Consider the following 17977-nt stretch of genomic DNA (forward strand, 5'->3'; position numbering starts at 1 on the left):
ATATGAGGAGTGACTGGTCATAGCATATGCCTTTGGGCAGATTGTTTATGGGCTCCCTGATAGGCAGAGTTGCCCTTCATGAGCGCGTGGTACGCGCAGGACTGTTGCATGACTGGTAGTGTGATTCATGCATTTCACATTTGTATGACATGATTACTATACGCCCTAGCGACATCAGGGTTATGACCTCCACAAACACATCGTGGATTGCAGGATCGGATACCGAAAATATTATTACTAAGCATCGGGCGCCGTAGATGTCCCTGGGTGAAAATCCCTAAACCCGATGGTACCAGAGGATGACTTCAACGTCGAGACCGAGTGGATGTATGAGCGCACAAAAGCCGAATACCAGGAGGCCACGTCTCCCATTGTGTCGTGGTCGGTTGGAAAGGAGTGTGCACTACAAAAAATACCACTTTTAGCGATGAAAATTTTCGTCGCTAAAAGTCAGATTTTCGTAGCTAAAACCCTTTAGCGACGAAAATTTTTGTCGCTAAATTCGTCGCTAAAAGACCGACGTACAAGGATTTTATCGGCGAAAAATCCAATTCGTTGCTAAAGCAAGCTTTTTAGCGATGAAAATTTTCTTCACTAAAAAAACTGTACAAGACTTTCGCTGCTAAAAGAATTCATTACACTTTTAGCGACGAAAATTTTCGTCACTAAAAAACCTGTACAAGACTTTTAGCAGCGAAAATTTTTGCTACTAGAAAAATTTGTTACACTTTTAGCGATGAAAATTTTCATCGCTAAAAAAACTGTACAAGGATTTTAGCAGCGAAAATTTTTGCTGCTAAAAAATTCGTTGCACTTTCTTAAAAAATTTCCAAGACTTTTAGCAGCGAAAATTTTCGCTGCCAAAAAATCATTCCACTTTTAGCGACGAAAATGTTCGTCGTTAAAAAAACTGAACAATACTTTTAGCGGCGAAAATTTTCGCTGCTAAAAATTCATTCCACTTTTAGCGACGAAAATTTTCGTCACTAAAAAACCTTTACATGGCTTTTAGGAGCGAAAATTTTCGTTGCCAAAAAATTCGTTACACTTTTAGCAACGAAAGCTTTCGTCACTAAAAAACTTTACAGGACTTTTAGCAGCGAAAATTTTCGCTGCTAAAAATAAATTACAAAACTTTTAGCTACAAAAATTTTCATCGCTAAAAGTCTATTTTTTTTAATATACAGCTCAAAATTCCACACAAAATTCCTGATATATACCTGTTAACAATATATTTCATCATATTCATCCTGATATACACCTATTATATAATATATTTCATCATATTCACATTCACATCCATCTAAATTGACCTAAACCCAAACATAAACTACATTCATCCAAACACAAACAGTCTTATTCGCATCACATTCATTCATGCATAAATACATATAAACTTAACATCATAAACAAATATACAAAAAATCACAATGATGAAGGCAGAGGTGGTGGGGCATCGGTGGGTAAGCATACAGCGAAAACATGAAACATCTCCATCATCCGTCGCTCATGCTCCACTCGCATCTCCTCCATCCTCCTCTCCTGCTCCTCCCTCTGCCTCGCTAGCTGATCGTCCATCCTCGTCTCCTACTCCTCCCTCTGCCTCGCAAGCTCTTCCTCTATCCTCGTCTCCTGCTCCTCCCTCTTCCTCGCCAGCTCCTCCTCTATCCTCCTCTCCTGCTCCTCCCTCTGCCTCGCCAGCTGATCCATCATCTTCCTCTCCTGCTCCTCCCTCTGCCTGTCCAGCTGATCTTTGATGTCATCGATGACGACCCGTAGCTGCTGAACCTCTCTCTTTACGGTATCAGCTCGGCGTATGACGCTATCACCAACAACGATGGATCGGCTGGAGGTAGCTCTAGCGGGTGCCATGAGCTTGGCATCATGGCCAAACCCACACACATATCCAGAACGGGTGCCAAGCACCTGACTCAGGATCTCTGGCTTACTCCGCTGAGTATCATCAAGAGTGGGCTGACTGCGTAAGGTGTCCATCTCCTCCTGTAATGAAAACATATGAATTTTCATAATAAATGACATTATTATAATTTAATGCAAATAAATTTTACAATGTAAGGATCTTTACCCAAATCTCGCTGGCTCTAGGATGTACCCAAGATCCCGTCGCCTGTCGACAGTGATCCCTTTTTAGAAGTCTACTGGTCTAGGCTCCTGGCCAGTGACAGAATCTCGCTGCGCAATCGAAAAGACAATAGAGTTGATATAAATGCATGGAAAGAATATATAAACGTAATAATTACCAGTACTTTCTTACCATGTCGTGACAAAGTCGTACAAATGACTTTGAACCAGCTACATGGTTCACATCTAACTTTCCTCTGTTATCAGAATTTATTTTGCTCATCTTCTGAACACATTATTCATAATACATTGTTATTAATTATGAATTTAATTATTACGTTAAGATATCATAAATATGTAAATATTACCTAAAAAGAATCAGACGAAAACCTATCATAGAGTATCCGCTAGTCCTCATCGGTCACGTGCAGCGGTGTGGACTGTACCGCCTCCTCGTGGCTCATGCACCGCTTGTACTGCCAGTGTAACTTACTGCGGTAATCCTTGAATCGCTCCTTCATCATGTCGTCGACGATATGGGAGATGTGCGGAACACTCAAATCCAAGTCAAATTTATCTTGCAGCGTAAATAATAAATTAAGACAATAAACTTATTAAGAAAATAACTTAACCGTAAGTGAACTTTTATAAAATAAATTTTAATTTACTAAAATTTACCTGAAGGCGCTGCCGGATGAGCTGCCGCACATCATCTATCACGTCTCCCCAACAGGGGGTCGTGGGGGGATCAGAGATCAGCATAAGACACCAGCCTTCGATGTAAACAACATGGCATTGTTCCCAACAGGTCTAATGCAGTCCTGTGGAAACTTTACTGTCACCCTACCCTCATGCGTAAGTCGCTCTAAAAGTAACCCGCGCATGGGTCCACGTCCTCGTCGGCTGGTCGACGACGCTGTTGCAAAAGAAATATGTAAGTCTAAACATAAACAGAAATCATTAAAAGAAATATATGTCTAGACTTACATGCAGTACTCGGTGTATGCGCGACTGAGGGATCAGACGCCTGCGATGCAACATGTGACGGCGATGCTGGCTCCGTCGCATCACGGGTAAAAAGGGTAAATCCAGTGCGCGAACGACGTACTCTCTCACCTGGTGCCATCACTGAATATGTGCGAGCTACGAACTTATAAATTTAAACAATGTCAATACAAGTGGAATGTACTAAAATATTATACAAGTAGTGTTGACGGTACAATGCATTTGTGCTTATGCTTAGAGAGATGATTAAAATATGATTAGACCATTACACTATATGCTAGCAGAATATAATAAAACTGTAAACTTTAATTTATAACCATTGAAAATTCCATTATATATTGTCATTCTATATTAAATACACATATTTCGTTGTAATACGAAACAACTTTGAGGTAAACTATCCGAAGTACTCCCTGCGTAAGCTATCGTATGCTTAAGAAGCATATGTCATTTCATGTGAAGCACTCGACATATTTATAGCCAACATGCCAGTCACAATAGGAGAAATCTGGTCTCTTGGGACTCCATTCAGATGTGCAAGTGATAGAGTTGCATCTTCCATATCTCGTTTCCCACGGTTATATATCTCTATCAACCCCGGAATTTTTTGGGATGGCATAATCTTTCCTCTGAGTCATCGTCGATATATTCTACTCTACACTCATCGATCAGACCGGGTATCTTTATGGCCCTACCAGAAGAAGATAGGACCGAAACATCCATCTGCAACAGCTGATGAAGTATGTTGCGTGATTCTGCTATGCTCCAGTTTAAGGTGGACATGATCAGAAATTGACTCAACTGCAAATGTGGATTATAAATAAGTCAATAAAAAGAATTAATCATGACTTGTAATTTTCACGTATACATGGAATACATAAATTATTTGAATTAAAAAATGACATGTAAATCATGTGTACATTTAATAATCGTCATCTGTATCACTATCGCTTAGGGCTATTTCTTCACCATCACTATCGCTGATCAGTATTTCATCCTCATTGTCCGTAACGTCGTCATCAATAAAACCGCTATCATCTGTAACAATATCACGTATTATTGAGGCATCAACATGATCAGGTGGCACATCATCTCTATCTAATTGCACCACATCAATATCAACACTTGAATCAGTCCCTGTATCCCTAGATGGCATGTCTTCTTGATATGCTTCTTCAACCCTAAACATGTCATTTCCCTCATCCTCGCTATCTTTAACTTCTGGTACAGGAACATCAAATATATTCCTAGGCTTTATTTTCTACACCACGTGCCAAAAACCACCTAACTTGGTGTCAGTGAGGTAAAATACTTGTTCGGCTTGACTGGTGAGGACAAATGGGTCGTCTTTAAACCACTTTCGAGATAAATTTATTCTTGTAAAGTAGTTGTCAGTCTGTATTCCCAACTTCTTATTTCTAATATCTCACCAATCACATCTAAACAAGTACACCCACTTTCTCATACAATAACTGAACTCAATAATATCTATTAAAATGCCATAAAAGTCAATTTCATCCTCCTCATTTGTTCCCTTCACAACCACCCCACTATTTTGTGTGGTCCTGTACTTCTCACGTTCTTCGGTGTGAAATCGAATCCCGTTTACAATACAACCTATATATCTAGATACACGTATATCAGGGCCACATGCCAGTGAGTATAATGCATCAGACGTATCCGTAGAGTTGCTCGTGCGCAACGTCTTCATCTATTATCATGTACAGAATATAATTGTTTAGGAATTTTCATAAGTTAAAATAATGTGCAATATAACAAAAATGCTAAGTGCGGTGAGCTACAATGTGAAATCTTACACGTTTGGCGAACCATTCTGGAAACTGATCCTGATGCATTCGATCATAATTTGTGGAGAATTTGGACTTCATCTTGTCTATGTGTTCGCTACACATAAATGACACGTCATCAGCAAGAAACATTAAGATCATCGTATGTAGAGAAAATAATAATCGAAGGAAGACTTACTCCAAGTACGACTCTATTTCTTCACAATTATGCAACACATACCACTGCACCTTTGCTAGATCCCCAAGGTCCATATCCTGAAACGTCGGGGATCCTAAAAGACGAACGTTATGTGCAAATACAGATATGAGTCCTTGTTCATGCTCCTGCCCTTCATCGGCATTCTGATCTTCTCGGTTGAATCTAGTCTCTATGCCACGAAAATACATGGAGCAAAATGTAAGGCACTCATTATCAATGTACGCTTCAGCTATCGACCCCTCCGATCGTGCCTTATTCCTCACAAATCGTTTCAGTGTGTGAAGGTATCTGTACGCAAAACCACTATGCTATACGTATGAAAATATGGATATATATAGTTTATGGAATGAATAAAAATTTTAACATATTGGTACCACCTTTCGATCGGATACATCCAACGATATTGTACTGGGCCTGCAAGCTTCGCCTCGTGCAGTAAGTGAATCGCTAGGTGTAGCATGACATCGAAAAATGCAGGTGGAAATATTCTTTCAAGTTTGCAAAGGATTACGGTAATGTCCCTCTCCAGTCGTTTAATAACATCTACATTCAATGATCTCGAATACAAATCCTTAAAGAATATCCCCAACTCAATCAGTGCTACACTAATATTCTTGCTCAAGAATTCACGAATCACAACCGGTAGTAGGCGTTGCAGAAGGACGTGACAATCATGACTTTTCATTCCTGTTACCTCACAGTCCGTAACGTTTACGCGTCGAGATATGTTTGACGCATACTCATCGAGAAACTTCACCGATCTCAACCATTCACATAAATGCTTTCTCTCTAGTTTTGTCAACGTGTAGCAGGCTGTTGGTATAGTATACGAATTTTCATGTGGTTTTAAACCCATTTCTTGTAGATCCAATCGAGCCTTGAAACTGTCTTTTGTTTTCTTCTCTATGTTCATCAATGTTCTGAAGACATTGTTACATATATTTTTCTTAATATGCATGACATCCAAGTTGTGTCACAATTTTAGATCACTCCAATAGGACAAGTCAAAAAAGATGCTCTTCTTCCTCTAGTTATAGTCCAATACTGTACATTTCCTCTTCTTCAAGTGCGATGCCTTACCAAATCTAACTTTTCTGATGTTACTCAGTTGCTGCATCACGTCTTCTCCAGGTAGCTCTTTCGGAGGTAGCCTATGATCTTGTTTGCCATCAAAGATCATCGTCTTCCTACACCAACTATGATCGCTCGGAAGGAAGCGACGATGGCCCATATAACACGTTTTCCTACCATGCTTCAATGACAATGAACAAGTCTCAATACCACATGAAGGACAAGACAACTTGCCCTTCGTGCTCCACCCAGATAAATTTTCATATGTTGAAAAGTTATTTATCGTCCACAAGACCGCTGCATGCAATCGAAATGTCTGTCCTGCAAATGCATCATACGTTTGTACACCTTGACTCCACAACTCGTTTAACTCATCTACTAACGGTCGCAAATACATATCAATGTCATTCCCAGGTGACCTGGGTTCAGGAATAAGCAATGACATCATAAAAAATGACTCCTTCATATACAACCAAGGAGGTAAATTGTAGGGTATAAGTACCACTGGCCACATGCTGTACGAGCTACTCATATTACCAAATGGATTAAAATCATTACTTGCAAGGCCTAGTCGAACATTGCGAGAATCCTCTCCAAACCAGTCATGTTGCTTGTCAAAATTTTGCCAAGCTTTAGAATCCGCAGGGTGCCTCAGTGTACTATCATCATGAACATGTTTCTCCTTATGTCACCTCATATCTTCAGCCGTCTTACGAGACATAAACAATCTTTACAATCTGAGTTTCAATAGGAAGTACCTTAACACCTTTCGCGGGATTTTCTTACCCCTGGATCTGTCATTCTTCCACCTAGACTCTCCAAATTCTTGACACTCTTTAGCCTTATCATGCTTTTTTCAATATAATAAACAATCATTTATATATGCATGTATGAGTTCATAACCAAGGCCCAAGTCTCGCATCAAGGATTTTGCCTCGTAATGAGACTTTGGCAATGTCTCACCATCCGATAATACTTCTTTCAACAACTCAAGCAACATGTCAAACGATTTATTACTCCAACGATTTATTATCTTCAAATGAAGTAACTTTGTAAGAAAATTCAACTTGGAGAAGTTCTCATACCCCGGATAAAGTGGACGTTGTGCATCCCTCAACAACCTACTAAACTTTTCTGATTCGACATCACCCATTGGAGGAATATCTTGACTACTGCTTTTCACTACAAAATCAGTATCCGCAGCTGTTCCCCTGAACACTTCTCCTATGATATCTAACATTTCGTTAACGTCTTCATCCTCGTCATCCGGCACAATTGAGTCAGCAAGGACTTTAGTGGGCTCAACTTTATGGGTCATATCTTCACCATGATAGATCCACCAAGTGTAACCCTGGTCAATCCCAACTATGAACAAATCGTCCTCTACTTTATCTAAAGTTTTATATATCATGTTCTTGCATTTTTGACATGGACACCTAATCCTATTCCTTGAATCTGCCCGATTTCGCGCAAATTCCATGAACTCTTGAACCCCTTGTTTATACTCTGGGCCAAACCTATTCTTAGCTCACATCCAACTCTTATCCAAGTCTACAATGAAAAGACTAAAGTCAGTTTACGAAAATAGCTTTAAGATTAGGCTAGGTTATAGGTTTAGGTTATATGTTTAAGTTTAGGGAATAGAGAATAGGTATAAGTTTAGGTTTAAGTTTAGGGAATTGAGTTGAGATTAGGATTAGGTGTAGGTTTAGGTTTAGGGATTTGAGTTTAGGTTATAGATTAGAGGTTATAGGTTATAGGTTATAGGTTTAGGTTAAGGTTATAAGCATAGGTTAAGGATATAGGTTAAGGTTTAGGTTTAAGTTATAAGTTTAGGTTTTGGGATTTGAGAATAGATTTAGGTTAAGGTTATAAGTTTAGGTTAAGGTTATAAGTATAGGTTATAGGTTAAGGTTATAGGTTAAGGTTATAGTTTAGGTTAAGGTTATAATATAGGTTATAGGTTAAGGTTATAGTTTAGGTTAAGGTTATAAGTATAGGTTATAGGTTAAGGTTAATGTTTAGGTTTCAGTTATAGGTATAGGTTTTAGGATTTGAGAATAGGTTTAGGTTAAGGTTATAAGTATAGGTTAAGGTTATAGGTTATAGGTTATAGGTTTAGGTTAAGGTTAGGTTATAGGTTATAGGTTTGGGTTAAGGTTTAGGTTATAGGTTATAAGTATAGGTCATAGTTTAGGTTAAGGTTATAAGTATAGGTTAAAGGTTAAGGTTATAAGTATAGGTTATAGGTTAAGGTTAAGGTTTAGGTTTCGACCATAAGTATAGGTTTTGGGATTTGAGAATAGGTTTAGGTTAAGGTTATAAGTATAGGTTAAGGTTATAGGTTATAGGATATAGGTTTAGGTTAAGGTTAGGTTATAGGTTATAGGTTTGGGTTAAGGTTAGGTTATAGGTTATAAGTATAGGTTATAGTTTAGGTTAAGGTCTAGGTTTAGGCTATAGGTATAGGATTTGAGATTTGAGAATTGGTTTAGGTTAAGGTTATAAGTTTAGGTTAAGGTTATGGGTTATAGGGTTGGGTTAGGGTTTAGGTTATAGATTTAGGTTTAGGTTATAAGTGTAGGTCATAAGTTTAGGGAAAGGTTAGGTTTAGGTTATAGGTTTTGCGATTTGAGAATAGTTTTCAATTATAAGTATAGGTTTAGGTTATAGGTTTATGTTTAGGTTATAGGTTATATGTTTAGGTTAAGGTTTAGGTTTAGGTTATGTGTTTTGGGATTTGAGAATAGGTTTAGGTGATAAGTATACGTTTATGTTGGGTTATAGGTTAAGGTTTAGGGATTTGAGAATACATTTAGGTTTTAGCTTTAGGTTATAGGTTTTGGGATTTGAGAATATGTTTAGGTTACAAGTTTAGGCTTAGGTTTAGGTTATAGGTTTAGGTTAAGGTCTAGGTTTAGGTTAAGGTTATAAGTATAGGTTATAGTTTAAGGTTTAGGTTTATGAAATCGGATTCGGGTTCGGGGTCGGGTTTAGGTTATAGGTTTAGGTTTAGGTTTTAGGTTATAGGTTTAGGTCTAGGTTTATGTTATAAGTTTAAGTTTTGGGATTTGAAAATAGATTTAGGTTAAGGTTATAAGTTTAGGTTAATGTTATAAGTATAGGTTAAGGTTAAAGGTTATAGGTTATAGGTTTAGGTTAAGGTTAGGTTATAGGTTAAGGTTAAGGTTATAGGTTATAAGTATAGGTTATAGGTTAAGGTTAAGGTTAAGGTCTAGGTTTAGGCTATAAGTATAGGTTTAGGTTATAGGTTTTGGTTTTAGGTTATAGGTTTAGGTAAAGGTTTAGGTTTAGGTTATGGGTTTTGGGATTTGAGAATAGGTTTAGGTTATAAGTTTAGGTTTAGGTTTATGTTATAGGTTTAGGTTAAAGTCTATGTTTAGGTTAAGGTTATAAGTATAGGTTATAGGTTAAGGTTTAGGTTTATGAAATCAGATTCGGGTTCGGGGTCGGGTTTAGGTTATAGGTTTAGGTTTAGGTTTTAGGTTATACGTGTAGGTCTAGGTCTAGGTTTATGTTATAAGTTTAGGTATTGGGATTTGAGAATAGATTTAGGTTAAGGTTTTAAGTTTAGGTTAAGGTTATAAGTATAGGTTAAGGTTATAGGTTTAGGTTAAGGTTAGGTTATAGGTTATAGGTTTAGGTTAAGGTTTAGTTTATATGTTATAAGTATAGGTTATAGGTTAAGGTTAAGGTCTAGGTTTAGGCTATAAGTATAGGTTTAGGTTATAGGTTTCGGTTTTAGGTTATAGGTTTAAGTAAAAGTTTAGATTTAGGTTATGGGTTTTGGGATTTGAAAATAGGTTTAGATGATAAGTATAGGTTTAGGTTGGGTTATAGGTTAAGGTTTAGGGATTTGAGAATCCATTTAGGATTTAGGTTTAGGTTATAGGTTTTGGGATTTGAGAATAGGTTTAGGTTATAAGTTTAGGTTTAGGTTTAGGTTAAGGTCTAGGTTTAGGTTAAGGTTATAAGTATAGGTTATAGGTTAAGGTTTAGGTTTATGAAATCGGATTTGGGTTGAGGATCGGGTTTAGGTTATAGGTTTAGGTTTTAGGTTTTAGGTTTTGGTTTAGGGTTAGGTTTAGGTTTTAGGTTATAGGTTTTGGGATTTGAGAATAAGTTTAGGTTAAGGTTATAAGTATAGGTTATAGGTTAAGGTTAAGGTTTATGAAATCGGATTCGAGTTCGGGATCGGGTTTAGGTTATAAGTTTAGGTTTAGGTTATAGGTTATAGGTTTAGGTCTAGGTTTATGTTATAAGTTTAGGTTTTGAGATTTGAGAATAGATTTAGGTTAAGGTTATAAGTTTAGGTTAAGGTTATAAGTATAGGTTAAGGTTATAGGTTATAGGTTATAGGTTTAGGTTAAGGTTAAGTTATAGGTTATAGGTTTAGGTTAAGGTTTAGGTTATAGGTTAAGTATAGGTTATTGGTTAAGGTTAAGGTCTACGTTTAGGCTATAAGTATAGGTTTAGGTTATAGGTTTCGGTTTTAGGTTATAGGTTATAGGTTTAGGAATTTTAGAATAGGTTTAGGTTAAGGTTATAAGTATAGGTTAAGGTTATAGGTTATAGGTTATAGGTTTAGGTTAAGGTTTAGGTTTCGGCTATAGGTATAGGTTTTGGGATTTGAGAATAGGTTTAGTTTAAGGTTATAAGTATATGTTATAGGTTATAGGTTTAGTTTAAGGTTAGGTTATAGGTTATAGGTTTAGGTTAAGGTTTAGGTTATAGGTTATAAGTATAGGTTATAGTTTAGGTTAAGGTCTAGGTTTAGGCTATAGTTATAGGTTTAGGGATTTGAGAATTGGTTTAGGATAAAGTTATAAGTATAGGTTATAGGTTAAGGTTAAGGTCTAGGTTTAGGTTATAAGTATAAGATTTGAGATTTGAGAATATGTTTAGGTTAAGGTTGTAGGTATAGGTTATAGGTTAAGGTTAAGGTTTAGGTTTTGGATATAAGTATAGGTTTTGGGATTTGAGAATAGGTTTAGGTTAAGGTTGTAGGTTTAGGTTATAGGTTAAGGTTAAGGTTTAGGTTATAGGTTAAGGTTAAGGTATAGGTTAAGGTTTAGGTTATAGGTTATAGGTTAAGGTTTAGGTTATAGGTTTTGGTTTAGGTTAAGGCTATAGGTTTTTATTTAGGTTTAGGTTTAGGTTTGAGGTTTAGGTTAGGGTTATAGGTTTAGGTTTAGGTTATAGGTTATAGGTTTGGGTTTAGGTTAAGGTTATAGGTTTTGGTTTAGGTTTAGGTCTAGGTTTTAGGTTTAGGTTAAGGTTATAGGTTTAAGTTATAGGTTTTGGTTTAGGCTTAGGTTATAGGTTTTGGTTTAGGTTAAGGTTATAGGTTTTGGTTTAGGTTTAGGTTTAGGTTTAGGTTAAGGTTATAGGTTTAAGTTATAGGTTTAGGTTAGGTTTAGGTTTAGGTTATAGGTTATAGGTTATAGGTTATAGGTTGTAGCTTTAGGGAATTGAGAATTGGTTAAGGATTAGGTTTAGGACACTAGGTTGGGGTTCGGGATCGAGTTTAGGTTTGGATTTTCAAGTTTAGGTTTATGTTTAGGTTAGGGAGTTGATATTAGGATTAGGTGTAGGTTTACGTTTAGGAATTTGAGAATACATTTAGGTTTTAGGTTTTGGTTTAGGTTTTAGTTTATAGGTTTAGGTTATAGGTTTAGGTATAGGTTTTAGGTTTAAGTTAAGGTTAGGTTATAGGTTATAAGTTTAGGTTACAGGTTATAGGTTATAGGTTAAGGTATAGGTTATAGGTTTTGGTTTAGGTTAAGGCTATAGGTTTTGCTTTAGGTTTAGGTTTAGGTTTTAGGTTTAGGTTAGGGTTATAGGGTTAGGTTTAGGTTATAGGTTATAGCTTTAGGGAATTGAGAATAGGTCAAGGTTTAGGTTTAGAAAATCGAGTTCGGGTTCGGGATCGGGTTTAGGTTTGGGTTTTCAAGTTTAGGTTTAGGTTTAGGCTAGGGAGTGGAGATTAGGATTAGATGTAGGTTTAAGTTTAGGGATTTGAGAATATATTTAGGTTTTAGGTTTAGGTTTAGGTTATAGGTTATAGGTTAAGGTTATAGGTTTAGGTTTAGGTTTTAGGTTTAGGTTAAGGTTAGGTTATAGGTTATAAGTTTCAGTTATAGGTTATAAGTTATAGGTTAAGGTTTAGGTTATAGGTTTTGGTTTAGGTTTAGGTTTAGGGTTAGGTAATAGGTTATATGTTATAGGTTATAGCTTTACGGAACTGCGAATAGGTTAAGGTTTAGGTTTAGGAAATCGGGTTCGGGTTCGAGATCGGGTTTAGGTTTATGTTATAAGTTTAGGTTTTGGGAATTGAGAATAGATTTAGGTTAAGGTTATAAGTTTAGGTTAAGGTTATAGTTTAGGTTAAGGTTATAAGTATAGGCTATAGGTTAAGGTTAAGGTTTACATTTCGGCTATAGGTATAGGTTTTGGGATTTGAGAATAGGTTTAGATTAGGGTTATAAGTATAGGTTAAGGTTATAGGTTTAGGTTAAGGTTAGGTTATAGGTTATAGGTTTAGGTTAAGGTTTAGGTTTGGGTTTTCAAGTTTAGGATTAGGTTTAGGTTAGGGAGTTGAGATTAGGGTTAGGTGTAGGTTTAGGTTTTGGGATTTGAGAATACATTTAGGTTTTAGGTTTAGGTTTAGGTTCTAGGTTATAGGTTTAGGTTTAGGTTTATGTTTAGGTTCTAGGTTATAGGTTTGGGTTTAGGTTTAGGTTAAGGTATAGGTTTAGGTTTCGGTTTAGGTTATAAGCTATAGGTTTAGGGAATTGAGAATAGGTTAAGGTTTAAGTTTAGGAAATCGGGTTCGGGTTCGGGATCGGGTTTAGGTTTGGGTTTTCAAGTTTAGGTTTAGGTTTAGGTTAGGAAGTTGAGATTAGGATTAGGTGTAGGTTTAGGTTTAGGGATTTGAGAATACATTAGGTTTTAGGTTTAGGTTTAGGTTATAGGTTTAGGTTTAGGTTTAGGTTAAGGTATAGGTTTAGGTTTCGGTTTAGGTTATAAGCTATAGGTTTAGGGAATTGAGAATAGGTTAAGGTTAAGGTTTAGGAAATCGGGTTCGGATTCGGGATTGGGTTTAGGTTTGGGTTTTCAAGTTTAGGTTTAGGTTTAGGTTAGAGAGTTGAGATTAGGATTAGGTGTAGGTTTAGGTTTAGGGATTTGAGAATACAATAAGGTTTAGGTTTAGGTTTAGGGATTTGAGAATAGGTTTAGGTTATAGGTTTAGGTTTAGGTTTAGGTTATATGTTAAGGTTAAGGTTATAGGTTAAGTTTATAGGTTTAGGTTTAGGTTAGGTTATAGGTTTTTGGTTAAGGTTTAGGTTATAGTTATAGGTTTTGGGATTTGAGAATAGGTTTAGGTTAGGTTATAGGTTAAGGTTTAGGGAATTGAGTTTAGGTTATAGGTTCAGGTTATAGGTTATAGGTTTAGGTTATGGTTTAGGTTATAGGTTTTGGGATTTGAGGATAGGTTTAGGTTAGGTTATAGGTTAAGGTTTAGGGAATTGAGTTTAGGTTATAGGTTCAGGTTATAGGTTATAGGTTTAGGTTATAGGTTTAGGTTGTAGTTATAAGTTTTGGGATTTGAGAATAGGTTTAGGTTATAGGTTAAGGGTGTGGTCCCTGCAAATACAGATATAAACACGGCCTACTCCAATTGGCCAGGCCCTTCCAATGCTGTCCATAGGAAATAAACATTTTCATCATAGTCATAACAGCGGTTCCCATCTTTCAGGGACCCCCTCTCAACATCCGAATAGCTCCGACGCACATCCGGGTCTACTCCATTAATTTCAAGCAAATACAGATATAAACACGGCCTGCTTCAATTAGCCAGGCCCTTCCAATGCTGTCCATAGGAAATGGACTGCTTCATCATAGTCATAACAGCGGTTCCCATCTTCCAGGGACTCCCACTCAACATCCGGATAGCTCCGACGCACATCCGGGTCTACTCCATTAATTTTAAGCAAATACAGATATAAACACGGCCTGCTCCAATTGGCCAGGCCCTTCCAATGCTGTCCATAGGAAATGAACAGCTTCATCATAGTCATAACAGTGGTTCCCATCTTCTAAGGACCCCCGCTCAACATCCTAATAGCTCTGACGCACATCCGGTTCTACTCCATTAATTTCAAGCAAATACAGATATAAACACAGCCTGCTCCAATTGGCTAGGCCCCTCCAATGTTGTCTATAGAAAATGGACAGCTTCATCATGGTCATAACAAAGGTTCCCATCTTCCAGGGACCCTCGCTCAACATTCGGATAGCTCCGACGCACATTCGGGTCTGCTCCATCAATTTCGAGCAAATACATAAACACAGCCTGCTTCAAATGGCCAGGCCCCTCTAATGTTGTCCATAGGAAATGCATAGCTTCATCATAGTCATAACAGCGGTTCCCACCTTCCAAAGACCCCCGCTCAATATCCGGATAGCTCCGACGCACATCCGGGTCTGCTCCATCAATTTTGAGATGATATAATTAAATCCTAAATTAGTTACTCATCCAAGGTTGGATAGATTGTAATACTTTCATATTCCCACTTAAACGTCCACGACGAAAATCCGGCAGCATCTCCCCATGCCTCTCCGGATAAGTTGATCTTACGTTACATTTCGATGCCAAAAATCTTAAGCAATGTAAAGATATTTGGCATTGGATACGGAACGGAAGAAACAGATCCAGAGAGAAACGAGGAGATGGACCGCAGATTAGGCATGAACATTTAAATAGATTATATGAAAGCATACTATCCATCTAACCTTGAACTCTCCAAAATGAGACAATTTGAGCGATTTCTATGCCACCAAAAACACACCATATCTATGTATGGCCCCATAGAAATCCTCAAACGAGTAACTAATTATCTAACTTACAAATCTATAAATTACAAGTCACAACTATAAACTAACTAATCATAATAATAAGTCAAGACAAAAAAATGTAATTTACAAGACAATTAAGGTTTGCAACGATAGAAATACACATTTTATCTTCATACTGAGAACAGAAATACAATGTTAAGTAAAGAAACATTTCTAACAAACTATTACGTGAAAGAAAAGCTCTAGAAGATGAGAAAGTCCTCATGTATAATGCTACTATCAGCTACTTAAAACAAGAGATTTAATTCATATGCGAATGATAAATGTAAAATGAAGAGAAGGATGCCCGTTGCCGAGAGAGAGAGAGAGAGAGAGAGAGGTTCATATAAAAAATGAAGAGAATACATGTTCTAGTGCGCTGATCTTTGCATCATTACCACACATCCAAGTGGATTGATTTAAGCATCATAAACACATGTCCAAGTAGAGTAGACTGATTTAAGCATTGTAAACACATGTCCAAGTGGACTAATTTAAGCATCATAAATGCATGTCCAAATGGAACTGATTTAAACATCATCAACACATGTTCAAGTGGGCTAATCTTAGCATCATTGCCTGAACTGTTTTGGGCCCACTAGGCTGTCCTATGTGTCTTGCCACCTCTTGCCTTAGATCATGCAAGGAGGAGAAGAAAAAAAAGGAGGGAAAAAGCTATTTTCTAGGTCAAAATTGTGATTTACTCCAATCACCTAGATCCACTTTCCCTAGAATGTGCAGAAAGCAAAGAATGGTTTGAAAGAGGAAAGCGAGTCCACCCAGAAATGCAAACCACATCTTTTAGTGCAAAAAAAGAAAAAAGAAAAAAGAAAAGGTCCTGTTTGGAACGAGGGAAATGAGAATATGAATTTAGCATATCTATAAACTTGTCAAATTCACAAGTTTGAATTAGATTTGGATTTGGCACATCCCAAGGTCAATTATTTGAAAATCAAGATAAAACCCATCGACTTTTAAGTATTTATTTTAATAGAATAAGGTTTATTACCTTTGAAGGTCATATTCCATAGATTTTTTCCCTTTTTGTTACTTAGATTTACATGAAATCCATGGGTTTATGGGTGTAGAATTTAAAAATCAAAGGATTTGAAATGCTCCCAACAAAATACAAAATGGGGAGATTTGAAATCCACGGATTTCACATATCTCTGCCCCAAATCCCTCACCCCAAAGAACCCCTGAACACAAACCATAGAAAATCCGTTTGTTGGGCTTTAGAAAAAAATATCACATTTCAATATATTTAATGCCAAGCACATATGCAACACACACTTAGGATGTGTGCTATTTGGGATCCCAAATGTCCATCATATGATCCCACGAGTCCATATGTCCTTATCCAAAAAATAATTTATCCACTCATCAGGTGACACATGCCTTGCGAACAAAATGCTAAACATTTACCAAAACTAATCAGCTATTTGGAGAAGGTTCTTACTTAATCAACTACTTCAACTCAAAACTTCTGTTGCAGCACCCACAATTTCTGATGCTGCAAAATAGTAACAAAAGAAGACCTGAGAATCTAAACTGTTGCTCTCTTGCATGATAATATGCTACAAACAAGCGTAACAAAATGAGGAAGGCTAGTAACAAAGTGACATAATAACAACAAAGAGAAGCTTATGAGATTTACATCTGCAGCATCGAAAACTTTACAAACACAACAAAAAGCACCCATATGACAGCACCGACAAAAGCAACACACACACACACACACACACACACACACACACACACACACACACACACACAGAACCATTCCTTGGTAAATTATTATAACAGCAAAAGAAAGACATAAAACCATCGTGTTGATAATTTGCAACTTCATGTAAACCATAACGGATCATCAAATGTAGACTTTATAACATAAAGCCTCAGCGACTCAGTATTTGGGCTAAATATCCCAAGGACATGCCAACCGTTTCACATGAAAAGTGTTTTTCACTTGTAAGTGGGTACTTCTCCAAATTCTAATTTCAAATGTCTCCTTTTGCTCAATAATGAAACTAATGAATCCTTGCTTATATACTTATTCATGAGCATTTAATTTGTAATCCGTGCAACTATGTCAGCTATAATTTCTGTAAATTGCAAAATGGATTCAAAGTTGTGAAATTTTCTATTAGATTATGTGCTTGCACTTGAAATAAAAAAAATACATTCCTTACAGATCATTTTGTGGTCTTCTTTCTTTCACTTTATTCAATCATTCATGCACTTAATTTGTTGAGAAACTTCTTCTTCTTTTCTTTTTTTCAGGCAGTGGTACAGGGACTCTGCTGAACTGAGGAAAAATACCAATTAGGGATTTTTAATTTCGAGTTCCTCACCTCCAGACACGGTAAATGATGATCAACCATACAAAATCCCAATCTGGGATAGAGCTCCTCCAGAAATAAGGAATTACAAAAGCAGAAATACCAATTAGGGATTGAAAGTTCAAAAAGCCCCAATTAGGGATTTAGAATTTCAAAAATCCCTAATTTGAGATTTTCAATTTCGAAGCCCTATTAGAAAAAGAAAAAGAAGACAGAAGAGGAAGAGGAGAATACCACTGCCGCCGCTGAGAGAGAAAGCTGTTGGTCGTGAGGTTGCGAGCGAGAAGGAGATGGCGAGAGCGAGAAAGGATGAGGATTGCATGATGACCCTGCCACCAACGACCAGATGTGGATTGCGTGGTAGGGTAGGGAGAGAGAGAGAGAGAGAGAGAGAGAGAGAGAGAGAGAGAGAGAGAGAGAGAGGGTGCACGTAAGAGAGAGAGAGAGTTTTAGGTTTGGGTTTTGGGAAGATGGGTGTGTGCGGAAGGATTAGAAGGGATTTGGTTTTGGGGGGTGGTGGGCCCAAGATTTGGGGCAGGCGCTGGGAGAGT

General features: G+C 37.1%; 1 protein-coding gene across 1 annotated transcript; it reads right to left on the bottom strand.

The window, feature by feature from the left end:
- Window positions 1-1587: 1587 nt before the first annotated feature.
- Window positions 1588-2469, bottom strand: LOC131250678 (uncharacterized). The gene is made up of 2 exons (XM_058250962.1): window positions 2087-2469; window positions 1588-2001 (listed from the first exon to the last, which is right to left on the bottom strand). The coding sequence occupies exon 2, from the start codon at window positions 1993-1995 to the stop codon at window positions 1588-1590; it is 408 nt and encodes a 135-aa protein (XP_058106945.1). The 5' UTR covers window positions 1996-2001; window positions 2087-2469.
- Between the last annotated feature and the right edge of the window lie 15508 nt (window positions 2470-17977).

The sequence above is a fragment of the Magnolia sinica genome, chromosome 7 (genome assembly GCF_029962835.1).
Source record: "Magnolia sinica isolate HGM2019 chromosome 7, MsV1, whole genome shotgun sequence".
Lineage (NCBI taxonomy): Eukaryota > Viridiplantae > Streptophyta > Magnoliopsida > Magnoliales > Magnoliaceae > Magnolia > Magnolia sinica.

Bases quoted from the DNA above. Each gene is read 5' to 3' on its own strand.
- LOC131250678 (XM_058250962.1), bottom strand. From the start codon at position 1,995: ATGGACACCTTACGCAGTCAGCCCACTCTTGATGATACTCAGCGGAGT.